Source organism: Phocoena sinus, chromosome 12 (genome assembly GCF_008692025.1).
Source record: "Phocoena sinus isolate mPhoSin1 chromosome 12, mPhoSin1.pri, whole genome shotgun sequence".
Lineage (NCBI taxonomy): Eukaryota > Metazoa > Chordata > Mammalia > Artiodactyla > Phocoenidae > Phocoena > Phocoena sinus.
Window position 1 is genome coordinate 9,276,564 of NC_045774.1, and position 20,040 is coordinate 9,296,603.

At 55.0% G+C, this 20,040-nt stretch overlaps 1 protein-coding gene across 7 annotated transcripts in view; it reads right to left on the reverse strand.

The window, feature by feature from the left end:
* The window catches only part of SYNJ2 (synaptojanin 2), a 98,952-nt gene that overhangs the window by 41,144 nt on the left and 37,768 nt on the right, over nucleotides 1–20,040 (reverse strand). For 6 of the 7 annotated variants that reach the window (XM_032650672.1, XM_032650670.1, XM_032650673.1 and 3 more), the window contains exons 3-5: nucleotides 15,071–15,341; nucleotides 11,254–11,479; nucleotides 3,381–3,464 (exon numbers count right to left, since the gene is read on the reverse strand). In XM_032650672.1, the coding sequence (XP_032506563.1) occupies nucleotides 3,381–3,464; nucleotides 11,254–11,479; nucleotides 15,071–15,341 (581 nt within the window). The remainder of the gene's footprint in view (nucleotides 1–3,380; nucleotides 3,465–11,253; nucleotides 11,480–15,070; nucleotides 15,342–20,040) is intronic. The other variant, XM_032650671.1, reaches the window with a different exon arrangement.

Below are 20,040 nucleotides of genomic sequence, written 5' to 3' on the forward strand. Positions count from 1 at the left end.
CAGCGGTTGCAACACCTGCATCCGTGGTTCCTCTGCAGGCTGCCTTCCTGGCCTGGGTGATTCCACCCAATCCCTCTCAGGTCAGTTCAGACACCCAGCCCTGCAGCCTGAGTGGACTGTCCGTCCCCAGAGCCACCACAGGGATCTCAGCCTTCCTCTCTCCCAGCTCTATTCGTACAACACTGTCATGTCCTGTCACCTCCACCCCGAAGTCGGGGGCGACATCTCATGTCAGGTGCCTGCATGTACCAGGGGCTTGATGAGTGTCTGTGGGATGAATAAATGGCTCCCCCGGGGCGTGTATGAGGGCTGGGAAGTGGAAGAGCCCAGGAGACGGGTGCCTGTGCCGCACGTGAATGCAGAAATGTGAGGACACTGTCGCGACGCCGCATGGTGTCCTCGTGGGGCCTTCACGGGAAACTCCCACTCCGCTTGCAGGACGCAAGGAGCCGTGCTTCTCCTGATGCAAACGCAACTTGTGCTTTTTGTCTCTCAGATGCTATAACTTACGTTATTAATACCATTAACAGCCACCATTTTTAGTACTTTTTAGATTCTAGATACTGAGCTAAATTCTAATACATCCTATGATGTTTAATCTTCTCCATAACCCTAGGAGATTGTTTTCGTCAATCCCATTTTACAGAAGAGTAAACTAAGGCTATTTATAATCTGCACAGCCTATTAACAAGATAAAGATGAACTGCTAAAGGTACATGGTTGCTGGAAATGCAGTCAGGATCCAGGAGTTTGTAATGAAGGCACTATGCCCGTGATACCGTGCAGACAAATGATCATCCCACGGTCCTCTCTGCGCACCCCCGTGCCCCAACCCCGGCGGGGCTCATTCATTCCCTCGGGGTAACTGCAAAAGGGCGAAGGCGCAACACTGCAACTTAAAAAGCAAGCTGTCTACCCCCAAATCTTTGCACTTTTCATCTAACCTAAGTGAAGAAGGAGGGGGAATTTTTCAAAATAGAGAAAAACGACCAGGACTGATCATCAGGCTTGCTATTGATAGTTCGGGTAGGGTGACTGAAAGTTGCCCTCCTGTGCCCTAGGAAGATGACCTCATCTCTCTTTGATGATGGATTGTATTTAGAGGATAAACACGGGTATTAAACCCAAAGGTTAGCAAATCCTTAAGATTCATGAACGCTAAAGCCTTTTGAAACTTATTTTGAAGAAACCACAGAGGCTGTGGAAGAGCCTTAACAAGTGTTATGAGTCTAAAAGATGCTACAGCTACAGAAAAGCAAGCCACCCAAGATCCATGGATGCTGACCCAAGTCAGACTGGGGGACAGTTGTTCCAATGCAGGGTCAGGCTGTGTCTGGAGCACCAGAGGAGTCAAGCTGGAGACCAAAATTAAAGAGGGGACTGACAAGTTTTGTCTTGTTTTTAGAAGAGGGAGACCAAAGTGTGGAGAGTCCTAGAAATAAGACAGAAATGGCCAAAGGAAGGCCCTGGAGAAGACGAAATGGAGAAAAGGGGAACCACGAAGGTTCCCGAAGGTCTGAGAATTCAGACTTTGTGTGGCACGTCCCCTGGAACACCCTGTAGAGACAGACTGTGTGCAAAGCAAGGAGAAACTAGCTAATAATAATAATAATGGAGCCATCCCAAACTGCGTGAGAGGGTAAAACAGATGAATTTCAAAGGGTCCTTCCCAAATTCTAATACTCTATCATGACCATCTCCCAGTTTTGGGGTTTCTTACAAATCAAAGGAAAACTCCAAATCTAAAGAAAATCAAGTTTCAAAACCCCTTTGAGCATGTCCAGAATAGGCAAATTATAGAGACAGCAAGTAGAACAGTTGCCCAGGCCTCGGGGAAGGAATGGGGAGTGACCACTGATGGGTCCATGGTTTTCTTAGTGGTGATGAAAGTGTTCTAACATTAGGTTATGGTGATGGTTACACAACTCTGTGAATGCATTATAAACCATAGAATTGTACACTTTATATGGGTGAGGTTTATGTATGCAAATTATATCTCAATAGAGCTGTTTAAAAACAAAGCTCTCTTGGGATGGCCTCCAGAGGAGATCTCCACCCATCCTCAGGGGTGCACCTCTGCCACCACTTAATGCCATCAGCTGCGGCACACGTCTTAGCTGTTCCTTTCTCGTGGAAACACCGAATGTTAATTGAGCTTTTGCCCACAGAACTGAGACACTCATCCACCCGTCTCACCTAAGGGCTGACAAGGTTCCTTTCCACGGCTTCCAACTGCACGATGACAGCATGAGGACAAAGTGCCCATGGCTGAGGCTGGGTCAAGTCAAGGGCGGGTGAGACCCAGCGCGTCAAACACTCCAAGAGCCTGGCAGGTGGCCCTGGGCCTCTCTAGCCACCGGCTGGTGACCCAGCCACCGTCACACAGAGCGCTCGGGAAGGAGAGCCAAGGTGACGCAGGCCCGGGCACAGCGGTCTCCTGAGGGCACCCACGTCCCCTCCAGCCAGGCGGGAAGACCGGGATCGGTGTGGAGGAATCAGGTCCCCTCGGCCGTGACCCTCCCAGGTAGGAAAGCAGTGTGCCCCTCCACTGACGACAGACGTGCTCTTGGACCCACACCCTGAACTCGTCCCAGGAGACAGAAGGCCAAATACCTCTGGCACCGGCCAGTGCCCTGTTGGGACGGCAAGGAGTATTTTTAGAAATCACATGAAAGCTCCGTGCAGTTCGCACGCGGCCCCACAACAAGCACCTCCAAACGCCGGACCTGCCACACGGCCGCTGGGGCCCCCAAAACCTTTCAAAGCTTTCCAGGAGAGTCGCAACTCTCTAAAGACATCTTGGGGGGCCTTCCCTGGTGGCGCAGTGGTTGAGAGCCCGCCTGCCGATGCAGGGGACACGGGTTCGTGCCCCGGTCCAGGAAGATCCCACATGCCGTGGAGCGGCTGGGCCCGTGAGCCATGGCCGCTGAGCCTGCGCGTCCGGAGCCTGTGCTCCGCAACGGGAGAGGCCACAACGGTGAGAGGCCCGCGTACCGCAAAAAAAAAGACATCTTAGGCCACGCTCTCAACACACCGAACTTGGGTCTAAGTGAAGGTAACTGCAATCACACGATGTGGTCCACTTACCCCAAAGACCTTCCACCTCACCAGTGTCATCAGTGAGCTCGAGATCGGAAAATCACACAACGTATGTGTCTCTGTGTACGACACCACACACACACGCGCGCACACACACACACACGTGCACGCTCTCACACACGTGCACACACACTGTGACAACTCAGCTCAATCCAACTGGGCTGGGGAAAAAGACCAGCAACTGCCATGAAAGAAATATGACTAAAAGAAACAACTCACAGCCGTTCAGAAGAGAAGAGTGCGCGAACAACGACACACGGGACAGGCTCTTTATTACCTACCTGAAGCCCTGGCTGCTCCCAAAACAGCGGAACGGAGCCTCTGATCTGAACAAAAGACGACACTCCATCATCCATGTAAATCATCTGCACCACAAGGAGACAGAAAGGGAAAGGTATTCTTCAATGAAACCGAATGTCCTGGGGCCGGGTAACGGGATCCGGCTGCCTGAGACCCGACACCAGCCAGAGCGAAGGGCGACAGCGAGCTTGAGCGCCCTCTGCCCCTCTCCCAGCCTGGCCGAGCTGCTCCCCGCCCCGCAGGCCGGCTGGCGCTCACAGGCTTGCTCCGCTGCCCCCCAGCCTCTGAGGAGGAGGGTGCGGGTGGATGGAAATCCCACAACCTGAGCGACCTCCCCGAAAAGCCTAGCAGTCCCCTCCCCACCAATTTTAGGAACAGAGGCAAATGGGCTCTGGGATTTAACTAAGACCTTCCTGGGAGCCCTCTACTGTCACCCTGTCAACTGGCGAAGTAGCAGACAGCGACTGGAAAGGGACTGGAGGAAATGAAATGAACCAGCTGTAGCCCAAAGCCCTAGTTAGCTGCACTAGTCGGTCCTGCACTTGACAATGCAGGTCAAGACTTGACCTGAACTCACAGTTGGTCCTGGCCCTACACCACTGTGTTCTTGAACGTGTCAGGGAGTACACACACTAACACACACACACACACACACACACACACACACACACAAACACAGCCTCCACAAACTTCCAGGGTGACAGCACCTGCACAGACACAGACCATCCTTTACAAGTTAAGGAATGTATCTCCTTCCTACCCCACACACAGTTCTTCCAGGCTGTACCAACTCCTCACCCACCTACAGGCCCTTACTGATGCTCTAGTGCCAGGGAGGTCTAAAGGGACAAAAAGTACAGTCCCCAGCATCACGAGGGTGAGGGCTGCGGCAGCTATCGGATGCTGCCCTTTATCTGAGTAACTCTACCCTGGTCTGGCAGGGCTGGCCTCAGGCGATGCTACTGGCCCTTTCCATTTCTTAGCGGCCTGCTCCCTTACAGGGTAGCTTTCCATGCGGCTAGATCACGCTCAGATCACACATGCATTAGTAATTCTGCAGTGGAGGACCTGAATATTAGACCTGAAGGTTCCCTGAACTTCAGGAATTACATGAGCCTGGGAGTAATAATGTTAGGCTGAAACTCTATCCTTTAATCTCCAAAGGAAAAAAATGTACTGGGTGAAGAACCCATCTGTTTTCAGATACTGATCACCAGCAAATTGGTTACGCTCCATTATTCCACTGACAAAAGCAGAAGAAAGTAGCGGTTATTTAAGCTACTGCAGGGAGCACAGGCTACAGCGAGATTAAAGGTATACAGCCTCTCTGCTTGTGTCCAGATTGCTGAGAGTCACCAATTCAGACAATATCTCTATGTAAAGACAACTCGTAACAGCGCCCAGGACCTGACGGAAGCTAAGGAACGATTACCCTTCACTTTACTGAATACGTGCTAAAAGCACTACTTCCGGCATTAGACCACGCCCCTCTTGAGCTGGAACTTAACACAGAACCAGCTTCAGAAAAACACCGACAAGCAGTCCCAGCACTCCGGACCCCACCCCCGGGGCAGAAAGAAAAGATGCCTCCAAATTTCTCTATTCCTCCTCCCACGTGAAAATATTCTAGTTCTGTGCCCACCCTGTCATCAGGAACACCCACCTCTTCGTTCCCAAGGTGGTAGGACAACCCCCATCATCACACAGTAGTGATGGATTTAAAGTGCTTTCCTTTCTGGGCGAAAGAGCACAGGTTTTCAAACTAGCGGGAGCTTCAACACCTGGCCTGACCTCACAAAGGTAGTTTTAACAGAGGGCACTTGGGGGCCCTGGGGGAGGAGAGACAGGATGCAGAGTGAACGCACGTCGGCATGTGACCTCTGGGACACCACCGACCCGGGTCCCACTCCCCTCTGCCCAGCGGGGTTCCTTAACCACCTCCTGCCTCGGTTTCCCTCTCTCAACGGAGTTGGCGTCACCTGATCACAGAGGGGTGACGTGCCGTGAAGCAAAGGAGGGAGCGTTCTGGGGCCCAGGGCGGTCACTCCTTCCCGTTCAGGTCGGAAGCCTCCTGCCCCACAGAACATGGGAACGGGGTTCAGGCCGCGGGCAGGAGAGGGAATCTAGGAGGGGACAGACAGAGGTGGGAGGGAAACGCAGCGCAGGAGGGGCTTCAGGAAGGGGGAGCCACCGCAGCGTGTGGCTCGAGGCCAGGCCTGGCACCGAGCACGCCCCTTTCACAGAGTGGGGGAACAGCAGCCCAACAACCATAACGAGAAAGGGACAAAGCAGGAAGCCTCGCCACTGGATAGAGACACTTTTCTCCAAAAGGCTTTTTGCTGAACTTCTGGTCCAGGATGAGGTGTTTGCAAACCAATTCCTTCCAGGTCTGCATTCTCGGGAGGACACTCACGGTCATCCTAACCTCCCTGATGAATCAGTGGCCTTATCTTCAGTAGCCAAATCGTTATCTTTTGTTTTGGGTAAATGAGGGGACTTTCTGTGCCGCGAGTCATGGCGGCAGAGCGGGCCCACCAGGTGGGACTCCCAGCAGAGCCGAAAAGACTGCAGACTCCGCCCAGGGAGACCAAGATGCCGTCCACACCTGCGCACACATGCATCTACACAACACAAATGTGCACACAACATCTGCCTGCATGCCCACACAAAACCCCGACCCACAAACGTGCACACACACAGCCTGCCTTGGAGGAGAAAGACTGTTCTCTTAGGGAAAAACATAAAAGCAAGGCAGGAGTGGATGGTTGGAAAACACCTCCCTTTTCTGGCTCCCTGAGAGTTAGCCTCCACATCAGGGATCCAGCCTGCTCCGTCTCGCGCCATCGCTGGTCTGAATGACAGAGGCAAGCAGCCCGTCAGCCGCCCTCGTGCCTCTGCTACAGGACCTCCCCTCCCCAGTGGCTAAGGTCTCAGTCCCTTAGCAGAGGGCACAGGCCGGAGGTGACCTGCAGGCAACACAAGAGGGGCCAAGCTGCCACAGCCAATGCTCCTTCCTGCCGCGGGCTCAGTGCCAATGTCCTCAAGTTGCTGCCTGCGCCCTCAGGTGCAGACATGAGGTTTCAGATCCTGCCATTTCTCAAAATGCCAGGTCACGAAGCAGGCGACGCCTTGTGTCTTCCTCTCCCTCCGTGGTTCCCCACCTCCCAGGGTCCTCGTCCAAGACTCCCCACCTCCCAGCGCCCTCCTCCAAGACTCCCCACCTCCCAGCGCCCTCCTCCAAGACTCCCCACCTCCCAGTGTCCTCGTCCAAGACTCCCCACCTCCCAGCGTCCTCCTCCAAGACTCCCCACCTGCCAGGGTCCTCCTCCAAGACTCCCCACCTCCCAGGGTCCTCCTCCAAGACTCCCCACCTCCCAGCGTCCTCCTCCAAGACTCCCCACCTCCCAGCGTCCTCCTCCAAGACTCCCCACCTCCCAGCGCCCTCCTCCAAGACTCCCCACCTCCCAGCGTCCTCGTCCAAGACTCCACACCTCCCAGCGTCCTCCTCCAAGACTCCCCACCTCCCAGCGCCCTCCTCCAAGACTCCCCACCTCCCAGCGTCCTCGTCCAAGACTCCACACCTCCCAGCGTCCTCCTCCAGGACTCCCCACCTCCCAGCGTCCTCCTCCAAGACTCCCCACCTCCCAGCGTCCTCCTCCAAGACTCCCCACCTCCCAGCGTCCTCCTCCAAGACTCCCCACCTCCCAGCGTCCTCCTCCAAGACTCCCCACCTCCCAGGGCCCTCCTGAAAGACTCCCCACCTCCCAGCGCCCTCCTGCAAGACTCCCCACCTCCCAGCGTCCTCCTCCAAGACTCCCCACCTCCCAGCGTCCTCGTCCAAGACTCCCCACCTCCCAGGGTCCTCCTCTAAGACTCCCCACCTCCCAGGGTCCTCCTCCAAGACTCCCCACCTCCCAGGGTCCTCCTCCAAGACTCCCCACCTCCCAGCGCCCTCCTCCAAGACTCCCCACCTCCCAGCGTCCTCGTCCAAGACTCCCCACTTCCCAGCGTCCTCCTCCAAGACTCCCCACCTCCCAGGGTCCTCCTCCAAGACTCCCCACCTCCCAGCGCCCTCCTCCAAGACTCCCCACCTCCCAGCGTCCTCGTCCAAGACTCCCCACTTCCCAGCGTCCTCCTCCAAGACTCCCCACCTCCCAGCGTCCTCGTCCAAGATTCCCCACCTCCCAGCGTCCTCCTCCAAGACTCCCCACCTCCCAGCACCCTCCTCCAAGGCTCCCCACCTCCCAGCGTCCAAGACTCCCCACCTCCCAGGGTCCTCCTCCAAGACTCCCCACTTCCCAGCGTCCCCCTTCAAGACTCCCCACCTACCAGGGTCCTCCTCCAAGACTCCCCACCTCCCAGCGTCCTCCTCCAAGACTCCCTGCCTTGCAAGGTCCTCCGCTAGCACACAGGCCTCTCCCTGCCCTCACCTGCTCTGCTGTCTTTCCTTCTCTCTCCAGGTAGGAGGCTCACAGCTGAGCACTGACCACTCACCGTGGGAGGCACGCCCGAGGGCCAGCTGGTCTGTCTCCTCCCTGCTGTGACCCCACCCGGCAGCCCCTCAGCCGAGGGGCTCAGGACATGCATCTGTGTTGCCGCCGAGGACACCCCTGTATCGGCTCTGGGAAATGACCCCTCCCCTGGGGTCACCTTCTCCTCCACACACCAGGGCGGTCACGCTGTTTGGGGGCCCTGCTGGTGTGACTCGTCCGGCTCCTCCCTCCCGTGGTGGAGAGCACGGGGTCCCTGGGGAGCAGACTGAAACACACGCGCCCCACGAGGAACTGCTTTGGGTGCAAGCCCACGACCTCCTGCCCTATGTGTGTCTGTGAAAACGAAATCACCGCGGGGCTGACTGTCAGCTCATCCGCTGCTCCTGGGAGCAAGGTCGGGGCGAGGGCCTCATCCAGAGAGCAGCCCGGAGGAAGAAAGGGAGGAAAAGCACAAACCCGGAAGCCCACAAAGCTCACAGGAGCCAAGAAACCCCTCCCCGCGCCCAAGAAGGGAGGCAGGTGCCGGCAATTTAAGTAACAGGGTGGGCTGCAGGAGTGGGGGGCAGGGCGCTGCGGGCTCTAAGGCCTCGCGGGCCGGCCGCACGCTGCTGGAGGGGACAGGGTCCCTACCTCCCAACACGTACACGGGGCAGGCAGGAGAAAAGCACAAGTCACCAGGCACACTTAGAACAACCAGAGCAGAGGCCCAACCCTAGTCTGTAGAAAAACGAGAAGAGCAAGGACAATAGGGAGATTGTTCATAAAGCTAAACGCGCTGCATTGGAAGCACAGTCCTGACCTGTTAAGGTCAGGTTATGTCCTTGTGTTGGATTGAATTGTGGCGCCCCTCAAAAAGATATGTTGAAGGGGCTTCCCTGGTGGCGCAGTGGTTAGGAGTCCGCCTGCCGATGCAGGGGACACGGGTTCGTGCCCCGGTCTGGGAGGATCCCACATGCTGCGGAGCGGCTGGGCCCGTGAGCCATGGCCGCTGAGCCTGCGCGTCCGGAGCCTGTGCTCCGCAATGGGAGAGGCCACAACAGTGAGAGGCCCGTGTACTGCAAAAAAAAAAAAAAAAAGAAAGATATATTGAAGGCCTAACCCCCAGCACCTGGGAATGTGACCTTACTTGGAGATAAGAGCCATTCCAGATGCAATTAGTTAAGAAAGGTCAGGTTGGAGTAGGCTGGGCCCTCAATCCAATATGCCTGGTGTCCTTATGTAAAGGGGAGAAACACACACACACACAGGGAGAAGATGCCACGTGGTGCTGGAGCCAGATGGGAGTGACGCTGCCACCACCGGGCGTCAGAAGCTGCCAGTGGGAAGGCTCCTCCCCCAGAGGCTTCAGAAGGAGGGCAGTGGTGCGCACGCCCTGATCTCGGGCTCTGGCCTCCAGGACTGGGAGACGATACATTTCAGTCCTTTTCAGCACGCCCCGGCTCCCACCATTTGCGGTGCTCGTTACAGCAGTTCCAGGAAACCACTACGCCTTCTTACATTTTCAGTGTTAAAATGTCTTACCGTTTAGGAACAGACAGTGATAAGGAGAGCAGTTGCTTTATCAATGACTTACTTGACAAGACACAGTAGATGGGACCCCAATTTTTAAAAAACTGGTTGAAATCCAAAAAAATCTAAGGGGCACTAAACAAGGTACTCTCTGCCCGAGGGCGGGATGGGGAACGGTGCGAAGGCTGAACCACAGGGGCTCGCTCCAGGGCTGCCCGCTGGAAACCTAAATCCCGCTCAGTTACCAGGTTCAGGGTCTCTGGTATTTTGATTTGTCCAAAAATGCTTTGCATCTTTGGCCCCCACTTCCCAGCACAGCGCTCAGCCTGTGGCAGGTGAAAAGTAATTAAGATCTATGGAATGAATTGAATGGTGCAAAGACTAATGACACAGGGATAAAGACCGGGATGGAACACCGTGAGGAAGGCCCCCATCTGGGGGCCTCGTTTTCTCTGTCATTTTTAACCAGGTGTTTATTTACCAGCCGCGTCTATGTCCAGGAGAGCTGAAGTCACAGGCAAGAAACTGCCCCTCTGCTCATCTTCAGGCTGCTGACTGGCATCCCCCTACTCAGCATCTGACCCCAAGAGGACCCTCCCCGCTCTGTGCCCTCCGAAAGCCCAGGCAGGTCCAGCTCACACACGGAAGGCAAGTGCTCAAATCTGTGCTGAATTAAACCGGCTGAAGTCCTGGTAGGAAACACCTGTCGCAGCTGCAGCCGTAAGAGGGGATGCAAAGTCCCATCACCACTAAATAAACACGGGCTGCTTGCAGCTTGACACCCACGGCAATACTACACCTGTGCCTTTCATGGGCTATCCTTTGATTTATTCTATCTGTTAGTCTACACGGTGGTATTATCCTACTGCGTAGGATAACATCGCATGTTCGCAAAAAAATCGCCTGTTAGCAAAAAAATAATAATAAATGAAGCAGCTGTAAGACAGCATCTCTGGGAATGAGAACAGAATTTAGGGGGGAAAAAGTCAATGAGAAATTAAGCAGAAGGTTCTATTCCACGGAGCTGAAAGCAACTGCTTCCTCACATGCAGATTTCACAACTCCCAGCTGCTAAGACTTGCTTCCAGGAGGAAGCTTCAGTGGATCCAGAATGAGAAATAACTTCCTTCTCTCATCCTGCCATTATTCAGCTACTTACTTTTGTCTTAAAAAGATTTTCAAACCCTATTGGTTCATTTGTCAGCTGCTCTCTGAATAACCGCCACCCTTCGTGATATCACGGCAAAAATTCCTTCTTTTTAGCTGAAAATACCCCTGGGTAAGCAACACTTTTCCAGCGTGAGAAGAGAATCAAAAAAGATACAGCATGCAGGGACTTCCCTGGGGGCGCAGTGGTTAAGAATCTGCCTGCCAATGCAGGGGACACGGGTTCGAGCCCTGGTCCGGGAAGATCCCACATGCCGCGGAGCAACTAAGCCCGCGAGCCACAAACTACTGAGCCCGTGTGCCACAACTACTGAAGCCCACACGCCTAGAGCCCGTGCTCCACAACAAGAAAAGCCACCGCCATAAGAAGCCCGCGCACCGTGACGAAGAGTAGCCCCCGCTCGCCACAACTAGAGAAAGCCCGCACACAGCAACGAAGACCCAACGCGGCCAAAAATACATAAATAAGTAAATAAATAAATGTATTAAAAGAAAAGATACAGCATGCAAACCCGAGGCCACATTTGCAAACAGAGCCCCAGGGACACATTCTGTGCTCCTGGGAGAGCGAGGAGCCACGTTCATGAGAAAACGCCTCCAGCACCCCCGCCTCCAACGGAAACTAGTTTGCACAGGTTCCTCTGCTCTGAACCAGCGGGGGCCACGGGCCGGCCTGGGCACTGACCTGCTCCGTCTCCACGAAGTTGGACACATGGCCGTCGTCGTTCACGCCTCGGGTGTGGAAGCGAGCACCGGCGCGCTCGCAGCTGATACGGGAGACGAGGCAGGCCTTGGCCTGCTTGTGAGAGGCGTACACCGTGCGGACGGCCACCACCCCGCAGATGACCTTCAGCAGCCAGTCACAGCAGCGCACCTGGTGCTGCCTCAGGGGCACGTGCAGCTGCTGGTTCCTGCAAAACAGAGCCCCACAGCGGTTCAGGCCGCCTCACATCCTCGAGGGAACACCGTGCCCAGAGCAAGTCGGGGAGGGGCCCAGGGGCTGCCTTCCCACACTGCACACTCCCCACGAACTCCACACTCGGGACACACAGCCCGGGACGTGCGAGTGCTTCAGAGACACCCCGAACGGCAGGGCCACGGAGACACGTGCAGCAGGAAAGGGCTAGGAGTCCTCTCCTGAAGCTGCTCCCAGGCGTCAGTATCAGTGAATGGAATCCAGGTACAGGTGTGAGTCAGTCACAGGTCTTTCAGGGAATCTCAGAGAAGCCTCTGTTTACACTGGTGGCCTCTGCAGTTTTTGATAATAAATCCCATCAGTAAAAACTTAATCATGCTTTATGATGACAGGATAGTGATAAATGATAAAATGACAAATCATAAAAATAATTAAATATATGCATGCTTACATGCTTACTTAAATTATATCCACATCCCACAAGGTGAATGTAATGAGAGCATTACAAAGCAATGGATAATAAATAAACGGGATGAGATGAACATAAAACCTAATGAAAGTTCTAGTACTTCCTCCCCATACCCAGTGGATTGTTCTGGGTCTCTGGCATCCACGATGACAAACATGGGGATAAAGGCCAACTTTTATCAAGGGCACCGAGCACCGTTCTAAGTGCTTTGGGACGGATCAACTCACTTCATCCCTGAAACAGCCCTGTGTACCAGGTGTTATCATTCACCCCATTTTACAGATGAAGAAACTGAGGCACAGAAGAGAAGTACTCGCCCAAGGTCACGGCGCCAGGAAGCGGTAGCATGGAGTTGGAGCTGTGCTCTTCACCCCGAGCCTCTCCTGCTGAAGGCCCTACCTTGACAGCTGCACTTGTGCATGGCCACACCCTGCTCTCATCTCTCACTCGCTCGGCCTCCCCAGCGCCCACTGGAGCTTACCGAGCAGGTAAGTGGTTGCTCTGAGAAGTGGGGCTCGGAGGGCGTGCACGGGCCTCAGGCTTCTTCCGGGCTCCGCACGGTTCACCCAGGGGACCCAAGCAGTGCCGTTCTGAGGCCCCTAACACGCTCCCCAGGAGGCAGGAACCACCACAGGGTAGCAAGCTAATCTAGGTCACAATGCCCTATTTGTTTAAAAAAGGCAGCACTATTCCTGCCTTAAGCAGGTCTCTCCTTTCTGGAGAAGTGTGCCGTGAGCTCTGACGTCTCAGGGGGCTTCTCTAAGTGGCAAGAGGCAGCCACTCCCTGCTCTCAGGCCAGCCTCCCCGACGTGACCGCGTGGGCACTAAGAGACACCCCCCGCCCCAGGAGCAGGGCCATGCCTGACCTCTCACACCAGGGCGCTGGTCTGCCTAAAGAATGACGAGCATGAAGCATTACTTTACAAAAACACCTTCCCCTCTTCTGAAACCCTCTCTAAAATTCAGACGACAAACGCTCTTTAGTCATCCCCGTATGAAATCAGCGTCAAAGGAAGGCCTCCAGAATATTCCAGGGTCTTCCAGCCACACGGCTATGGCTGCCATCAGTCACTAGGGGTCAGGAGAAGGAACCGTTTGCCAAACAGATAGCTCTAAATAATCCTGTCTGTAGTCACACTGGCCTGACCCCCTCTGGGAGGACAGCTCATATCCTTGAAGGAAGAAACCCAAACCTACAGAGGAAAACAGCCTGCGTCTCCTTCCAGGACTGAATGGTACTAGGAAGCAACGATTGGTGGGGAACAGTAACCAGCCCAGAAAAATGCCTTCACCCCGCTGTACACCAGCCACGTTCAGCGCTGACCCCCATCTGACACCAGATGTGGGTTCAGACCTTGAACACCGCACCCAAAACGGTGGATTCAGGCCATCAAGCCCGTGACCACGCAAGCTGGGGCTGACTCAGCTGTGGTCAGCTCCATGGGTGCCGCCCTGAGCCTAAACACCACGCCCTGGAGTGTGGGATGGCCCAGCAGCCTAGCACCTCCAGAGCCCAAGACAGTCTAGTGTCCACTTGGGGCCTCCCCCTCCCCAAGCCCCTCTCCGCCTTCACTCTGTGATTCTCTGCGTTGTCTTCTTTGTGGATCTCGAAGTCTCCAACCACAGAGCTGGCATCAGGAGGCCTGGAAAGAGCAGGTACAAAGGGCAATCCAGATTCTCCAGGCACCCAACAAATGTTACAGCCTCTGAGACCTCTAGCCTCGGCTCATCAGACAGTCCCAGCTGAAGAGGACCCCCGGCCTAACAAAGACCCCTCATAACCCACAGCCCCTGTGTCCCTGAGCTTAGCTGCCTTCAGGGGCACGTGCACCTGCAAAATGGAACCAGTGATTCACAGACACACCATCCCCTGGACCTGTTACCCAGAGTGTGGTCCTCAAACCAGCAGCAATGGCGTCACCATTGGCTCCTTGCTAGAAATGCCGAGTCTCGGGCCCCAGCCCAGCCCTGCTCAGTCAAAATCTGCTGCAAAAGGATATGGTGAACCCCCTTTCTCCAAATGGAAGTCAGGAACTCACTTGAGGGAGTCCCAAGCACCAAGCAAAGTACACGTATCTGGTGATGGAAACCTATGACCTCCTCTGTTTGGGTAAAGGAGGAATGGATAGATAAAGGGCACAGAGAAGCCTCATCCGTCCTGACTCAGGGCTAGAGACTGGGGTAGCCCCAAAGGCCACCGCTGGAATCGAGGAACGCCTCATTACGTGAGGTGTACTGGAACATTTCTACAGCAGGATTTTCATCGCTTTTGCTTCTGACTCTCATCTCCTGGTAAATCTGAGGGGGGCAGCTCCATTGCACGTGAATCACGGTACCCCCGGCTCTTTCACAGGACTGGGGGCGTCATGACCCCTGGAGCCCAGAAAGGGAGATAACGGACATATTTACAGGGTCATCCACACTGGCTAGTCCCTGAAGGAGCGCCCAGATGCCCCTAAACATACAGAAACCCAACCACTTCTGCCTGGGCTTCAGGTCTGTCTTACACTACTGCACACCACCTTGGCAGGATGACTCAGTTTTGCCGTTGATACAACTGGTTTGGTTTTGTGATTAACAGCACGGGATCTGGAGCCAGATGCCTGGGTTCAAATTCCCTCTGTTATTCAAGCCTCAGTCTCCTTACCTGTAAAATGAGGATAACAGACCCTACTTCATTGGTTACTATGTGGATTATGTGAGTTATGACCCCCAGAGAACTTAGAACAGTGCTTTATAAATGTCGGTGGTAAATGTCTGTACACTGGAGGATAACCAGGAGAACTGAGGGGACCAGGGGCCAGGGAAGCACTGAGCACAGGCCCAGGCACTTGGGAGAAACCGGGAGATGCTGCCACTTGTGCTCTTTACTTATGGAGCAGATTTTCCTTCCTAAGTCTGCATTAAACCATGTTGAGCTCCCTCCCTGACCCCTGGTGGGGAGCGGGGCTTGTTTGCCTCTCATTGTGCGGCGAGTGAGCGGGCACAGATCACAGCTCTCACAGGTGACCCACGTGCCGGGGATGATGCAAAGTGGAGATCAAGGATGCAGGTGCCCATCAGAGCCCGCCCTCCATGTAAGCTGTGGGCAGGAGAGCCCGGGCCCCAGGGCCTCACCAGAAGAAGGAGTTGCCCCACTCGGAGCTGTCATCACCCTGCTTCTGTGCCCGGACAGTGAGGTCGAAGCGAGACCCATCATTGGGCCACGAGAAGTAGAAGACCCCTGAGGTGAGGATCTTCCTCAAGGCTGTGAGGCGGTCCTCCTCCTTGGCCTCTTCCTGAAGTGGGTAAAAGTCGGTGGCGGTGATTTTGTAGATTTCGGCCTCTGGAATTCTGCCCACAGATGTGCAGCCCGTCACCAAAACCAGGAAGCTCAGGGAGGTGCCACCTGGAAGGGAGTGAGACATGGGGGCTGAGGATCACGGGCGGCAGAGCGGCTGGCGGTGACGCGGGTGACAGGCAGCCGGGCTTTCAGCTGCAACCACGCAACTTCCTGTTCTCGCCTCTGCATCCCCCAGACCTCGCCTTCCTAAACTCCATGGCTCAGGGGTCCGCCCTGTCACCTGAGCCCGAAGCCTGGAGCCGTGGTTCCGGAGCCCGGCCCCTGTCCAGCAGCGGCAGTGCCACCTGCAGCCTGTTAGAAATGTGAATTCTCGGCACCACCCAGGCCTCTGGGGCCGGGCCAGCAGGCTGCGCTTACCAAGCCCGGGTGGTCCTGCTGCCCTCCAGAGTCTAAGGATATGCCTGCCTGGAGCCTTCCCAGCCCCACACCTCAAGCCCCTCAAATCCACCCTCCCCACGAATCCTCAGGGCCCCAGCCGGAGTCAGTCCTCCAAGCTCCATCGCTGGAGCGGCCTCCCAAACCCGCTTGATCGCAGACCTCCCTCCTTTGCTGAAATCCTTCCAGGCTCCCACTTGCCCACAGGGCTGAAGTGGGAACATCTGGGAGGTCCGAGCCACTCCTGCCCACCTCCTGCCCCTTCCCACACACAGTGCCCAGGGTCCAGCAGCTTTTACAGGCCGTCTCTGCAGCTCCTCAAATGCGCCCTTGCACCCCTGGGCCTCTGCCAGCGAGGCCTTCCTCAACTCCCTCCCCAGTCACCTTCCCACCCTCAGCCTCTAGACCAGCAAGAGCCTTCCCAACGCCTCTACCCAGCCCCCTTCCCAGGAGAACTCCTCTCCACCCTTCTGGGGTCAGGTCGGCAGCACCTCCTCCAGGGAGGCTTCCCTGCTCTCCCAAGACACTGCTGGGTGTCCCTTCTAAGGGCTAAGTGGTAGCCCTCGTCACACACAAAGCTAACAGCCTCCTTCCCTGCGTGTGTCCCCCAGTAGACTGGGGGTTCCTTAGGGGCAGGGCTCTGTTTGGTTGTCATATCCCAGCATCCTGGCATTGCATACGGCAAGTGTTTGATGAACACTTCCTAAATAGGCCAATGAGAGAGCAGCTCGAGCCTCCCCTCCCCCGGTGAAAGGTTACCCCAACCAGTGTGGACCCCACTGCCAGGAGGAGGACACACCCCTCTCCGGGGATGCCACCACACCATCCATGGCTGTCTTCTGTTCCCAGGCAATGCTTTACTCTGGGGACAGTGGGGACACTGCCCCATAGTCCCCCTTTTCAGGAGAAGGCCCAGGAGATAACTTGGGTAACTGGCCTTTAGGGGCTGGTGTGATTCAGGTCCAGAGCACACCCCTCCCATCCTACTGAGGTTTAAAGGACCCGATCCCACCAAGATCTACTCCAAATGTTCAGTGGTCGTTATCCGGAGCAATGGTGGTGAGCGTCCTTAGATCTCTGGACACTTTGCTAAGACCCCTAAGACTGCCAGTTCCACTGCTCACTTATGCTAGGCTCCTTCCTCACACTGAATGAGAAAAAGAGTCCTGCTGGGGGTCGGGTAACATCCGGTTTTTATTAAAGAGCCCTTCATTTGATAAATAGGTCACCACTCGTACCAGGCCTACCGGGGGTTGGGGGTCACATACAATAGGCAACCATACTGGCTCGTATCCCACGTCTCCAGTCACATGATCAGGAAATCATTTTGAAACAACAAGAATAAGGCAGTTATGCTGTGGACAGTGCCAAGTGTCAGGGGGCTGAGTTTCTTAAGCAGAACAGGCGTCGTTTCTGGAAGACAGGTGGGGTTTATGTGGGGTTGACATCCTCAAATTTCAGCCTCACAAATACAAAACCTACCCCAGCCTGTGCTAGAACCAATGCCCATGCATCCCATCTGACTCTTCCGACGGGCTCAGCACGGGGTGAAGCAGAGTTCGAGAACTGTCCCCTTGCAGTGGCCAGAGGACAGCCTGGTGGTCTAGGCTGCGAGCCCAAGATTAGACTCTGGAGGGGGTGGGCTCCAGGGGAGGCATGGAAAATTCTACTTTACATCTCTCCATCCGAGTCATGAAGTGGGTTTCTGGCACCACTCCCTCAACAGCCTCTGCGTCGGGGGACCGAGTCCCTGGCAAGAGTTCCAGGGTGCTCCGAAGACAGCACGCACTTCCTGCGCAGGGCAGTGGCCCGGGGGAGGCGTGGGGCGGGCGTGCAACTGCAGGAGTGAAAAGGCTCTTGAAATATATGAGAGCAAAGGGAAGGGGCCGCCACCACCGAGGCATCGGGCTCCCGAGTCCTGGGACGAGGGGGCTCAGGAGAGGGTGAAGAATAAGAAGAGCCACCATGTGGGAGCACGTTGGAAGCAGATGCTTTAGTGACAGTTAATCCTCAGGGCGATGCTTACCGTGTGCCGGGCACCATTCCACACACTTCCTCCCAGCAGCCCCATTAGGGAGGTACCATTTTTAGCCCCATTCAAAGGAAGGGAGACAGAGGCACAGGGAGGGTGAGTAGCCTGCCCGAGGTGGCACAGCGGGGAGGTGGGATTCGAATCCACTTTCTGGCTATCCCACCCGGGCAAGTTACTCAAGCCAAGTCTGGTTCCAGAGCCGGTGCTCTTAACCGTGTCCTTGCAGAAGTATGGCCAACCTGCCTAACAGCGCTGCTATCTGACACAAGAGACTGTCCCCGGGGAGCTGAATCACCCGCCCGGTGCACAGCTGGTCTGTGTTGGACCAAGATGCAAACGTGGGTCTCACCTTGGCCCAGGCTCCACCCGGCCACAAGGTCCAGCGGCCTTCAACAACTTCGGCTGTTGTCTCTCTAAGAACTGTGGTTGACCAATGCACCTCTCGCTCATTTTCAAATTGACACCAGAAGGGTTCACTATTAGTTTAAGTGGTTGTGAGTGATATATTTTCCACCATGTGCTAAATGTTGACATGTAAAACCGTTGTGGGCCTCTTTACCAGCATCCGGTGGAATCTAGACGGTGATTCTGGTGGAATCTAGACGGTGATTCATACTCATCACCATCTATTGTTTAAAGGAATCCATGAACAAGATCTTCTTTAACGGACGGGATTTCCCCTCCTATTTCCAGTCCACTCTCGCCGCAGAACTTCATCCTAATGGCACATTTTGCGCTTCACCTGACCGTATTGTACAGCAGTTTGGTTCTGCAGCTCCACGTCTCCAAAAAGAGTGGCTTCTGGCTTGAGTTATCACTCAGGCAATGATTTTTAGTACACGATTGGTCAAACGAGGTAAACGAAACATTTTTGTTAAATAATTATTTAACAGAAAAAGTAAAGATTTGTCGGAAAGGCTTCTCTTAATGGGATGGATGGGACTTACAGTTCGTGGATAAATACTATTTATTGATGGAATGAAACTATCAATAGATTCTATATCAAGTCTAGTTCTATCTTCCACTTTTATAGCAGTAAACACTAAGAGACCTCGTTTACATGAATAAATAGGTGGGAACAGAAAGAGCTTCATTAGAGCAATGTCACTCAACCCTTCAAAATCCTTCTGAGCTACACGTTAAAAAAAATCACAATACTCTATCAACAAAATCACTGTTAAAGCTGTCAGCTGATGCCCCAATTACTTCCATTTTGTGGAAGGCAAACAATTGACTCTCATCTGGCTTGTCAACAAATCTGCTACCTACTCACTGAGGTGACTGGCTTCCTCGACTGCTGACAGTATTCTGAACTGTCCCTGTGTTTGGCACCCTAGAAGCATTTACTTCTGAAGCAGCTCACCACTGTGAGATTCCGTGCAGGGGAAAGGTAAGACAGCAGACGGGTGGCCGTGGATGGAACAGAGAGGGCGAGAAACCGGCCCCTCATCACAGGACATGTTTAGGCAAACCGATTCCTGGAAGGAGTGGAGGGCTTGGAAACTGTTCTCCTCAGATCTAACCATGTCCTGCACCGTGGACGGTCTCTGTGACCCCCAGAAGAACAGCCCTAGGCCTCCGTCCCTGCAGGAGGGGGGCCTGCCTGGCCTGCTCAGCCTGGCAGGGGTCACTCCAGCCCTGGCATCACCCTGTCTACCCATTTGTGTAACAGCCCCCGTGCTCTCATGCACTGCAGGAGACAGGGGTTGGGGGTGGTACCGTGAGGATGCTGTTAGCCTGTGATCCCACACAGAAGGCGTCTCTAGGGGTAAAAGTGAGGCCGGTGGGACATGCCACCCGCCCCCCACCCCCGCCGACCCCGGCGTGTGAGAAATCCCCTCTGCCGTCACCTTGAGCACGGGATCCAAGCTGTGTTTCCAGTAACCCAGGATCAATTTTCTCACGGCCCAGAAGTAAACTGGGCCTGGGACGGGGGTGGCGATGTCTCAGAAGTCATTAGTCAAGGCTGAGTCCAGGGGCTTGAAACCAGTTAGGGCCTTGTAGCAAGGCGAAGACAAAAGCCAAGCTTGCCTTGGCCTCAGAAGACGGGGCTCTGGGCTCTGCATGCCTCCAATGGCCTCTGGGGCCTCAGACAAGTCCCAGGCCCTCTCTGGGCACCAGATGGGCTCCCCGTCCCTTCCAGCTCCAACACTCTGGTTCCAGTGCTCTGGCCCAAGCAAGACCATGCCTGGGTGAGAGGTTGCCGGCCAGAGTCAGGTGAGGAGGGGGTGAGGGCAAGAAATGGGTCACAGGCCAAAAAGACACGCCACAACCAGGAGAGGTCACACCCGCACACAGAGGCAGCCTGAGTGTGCAGTGTGGTGTAACGGAATGCAA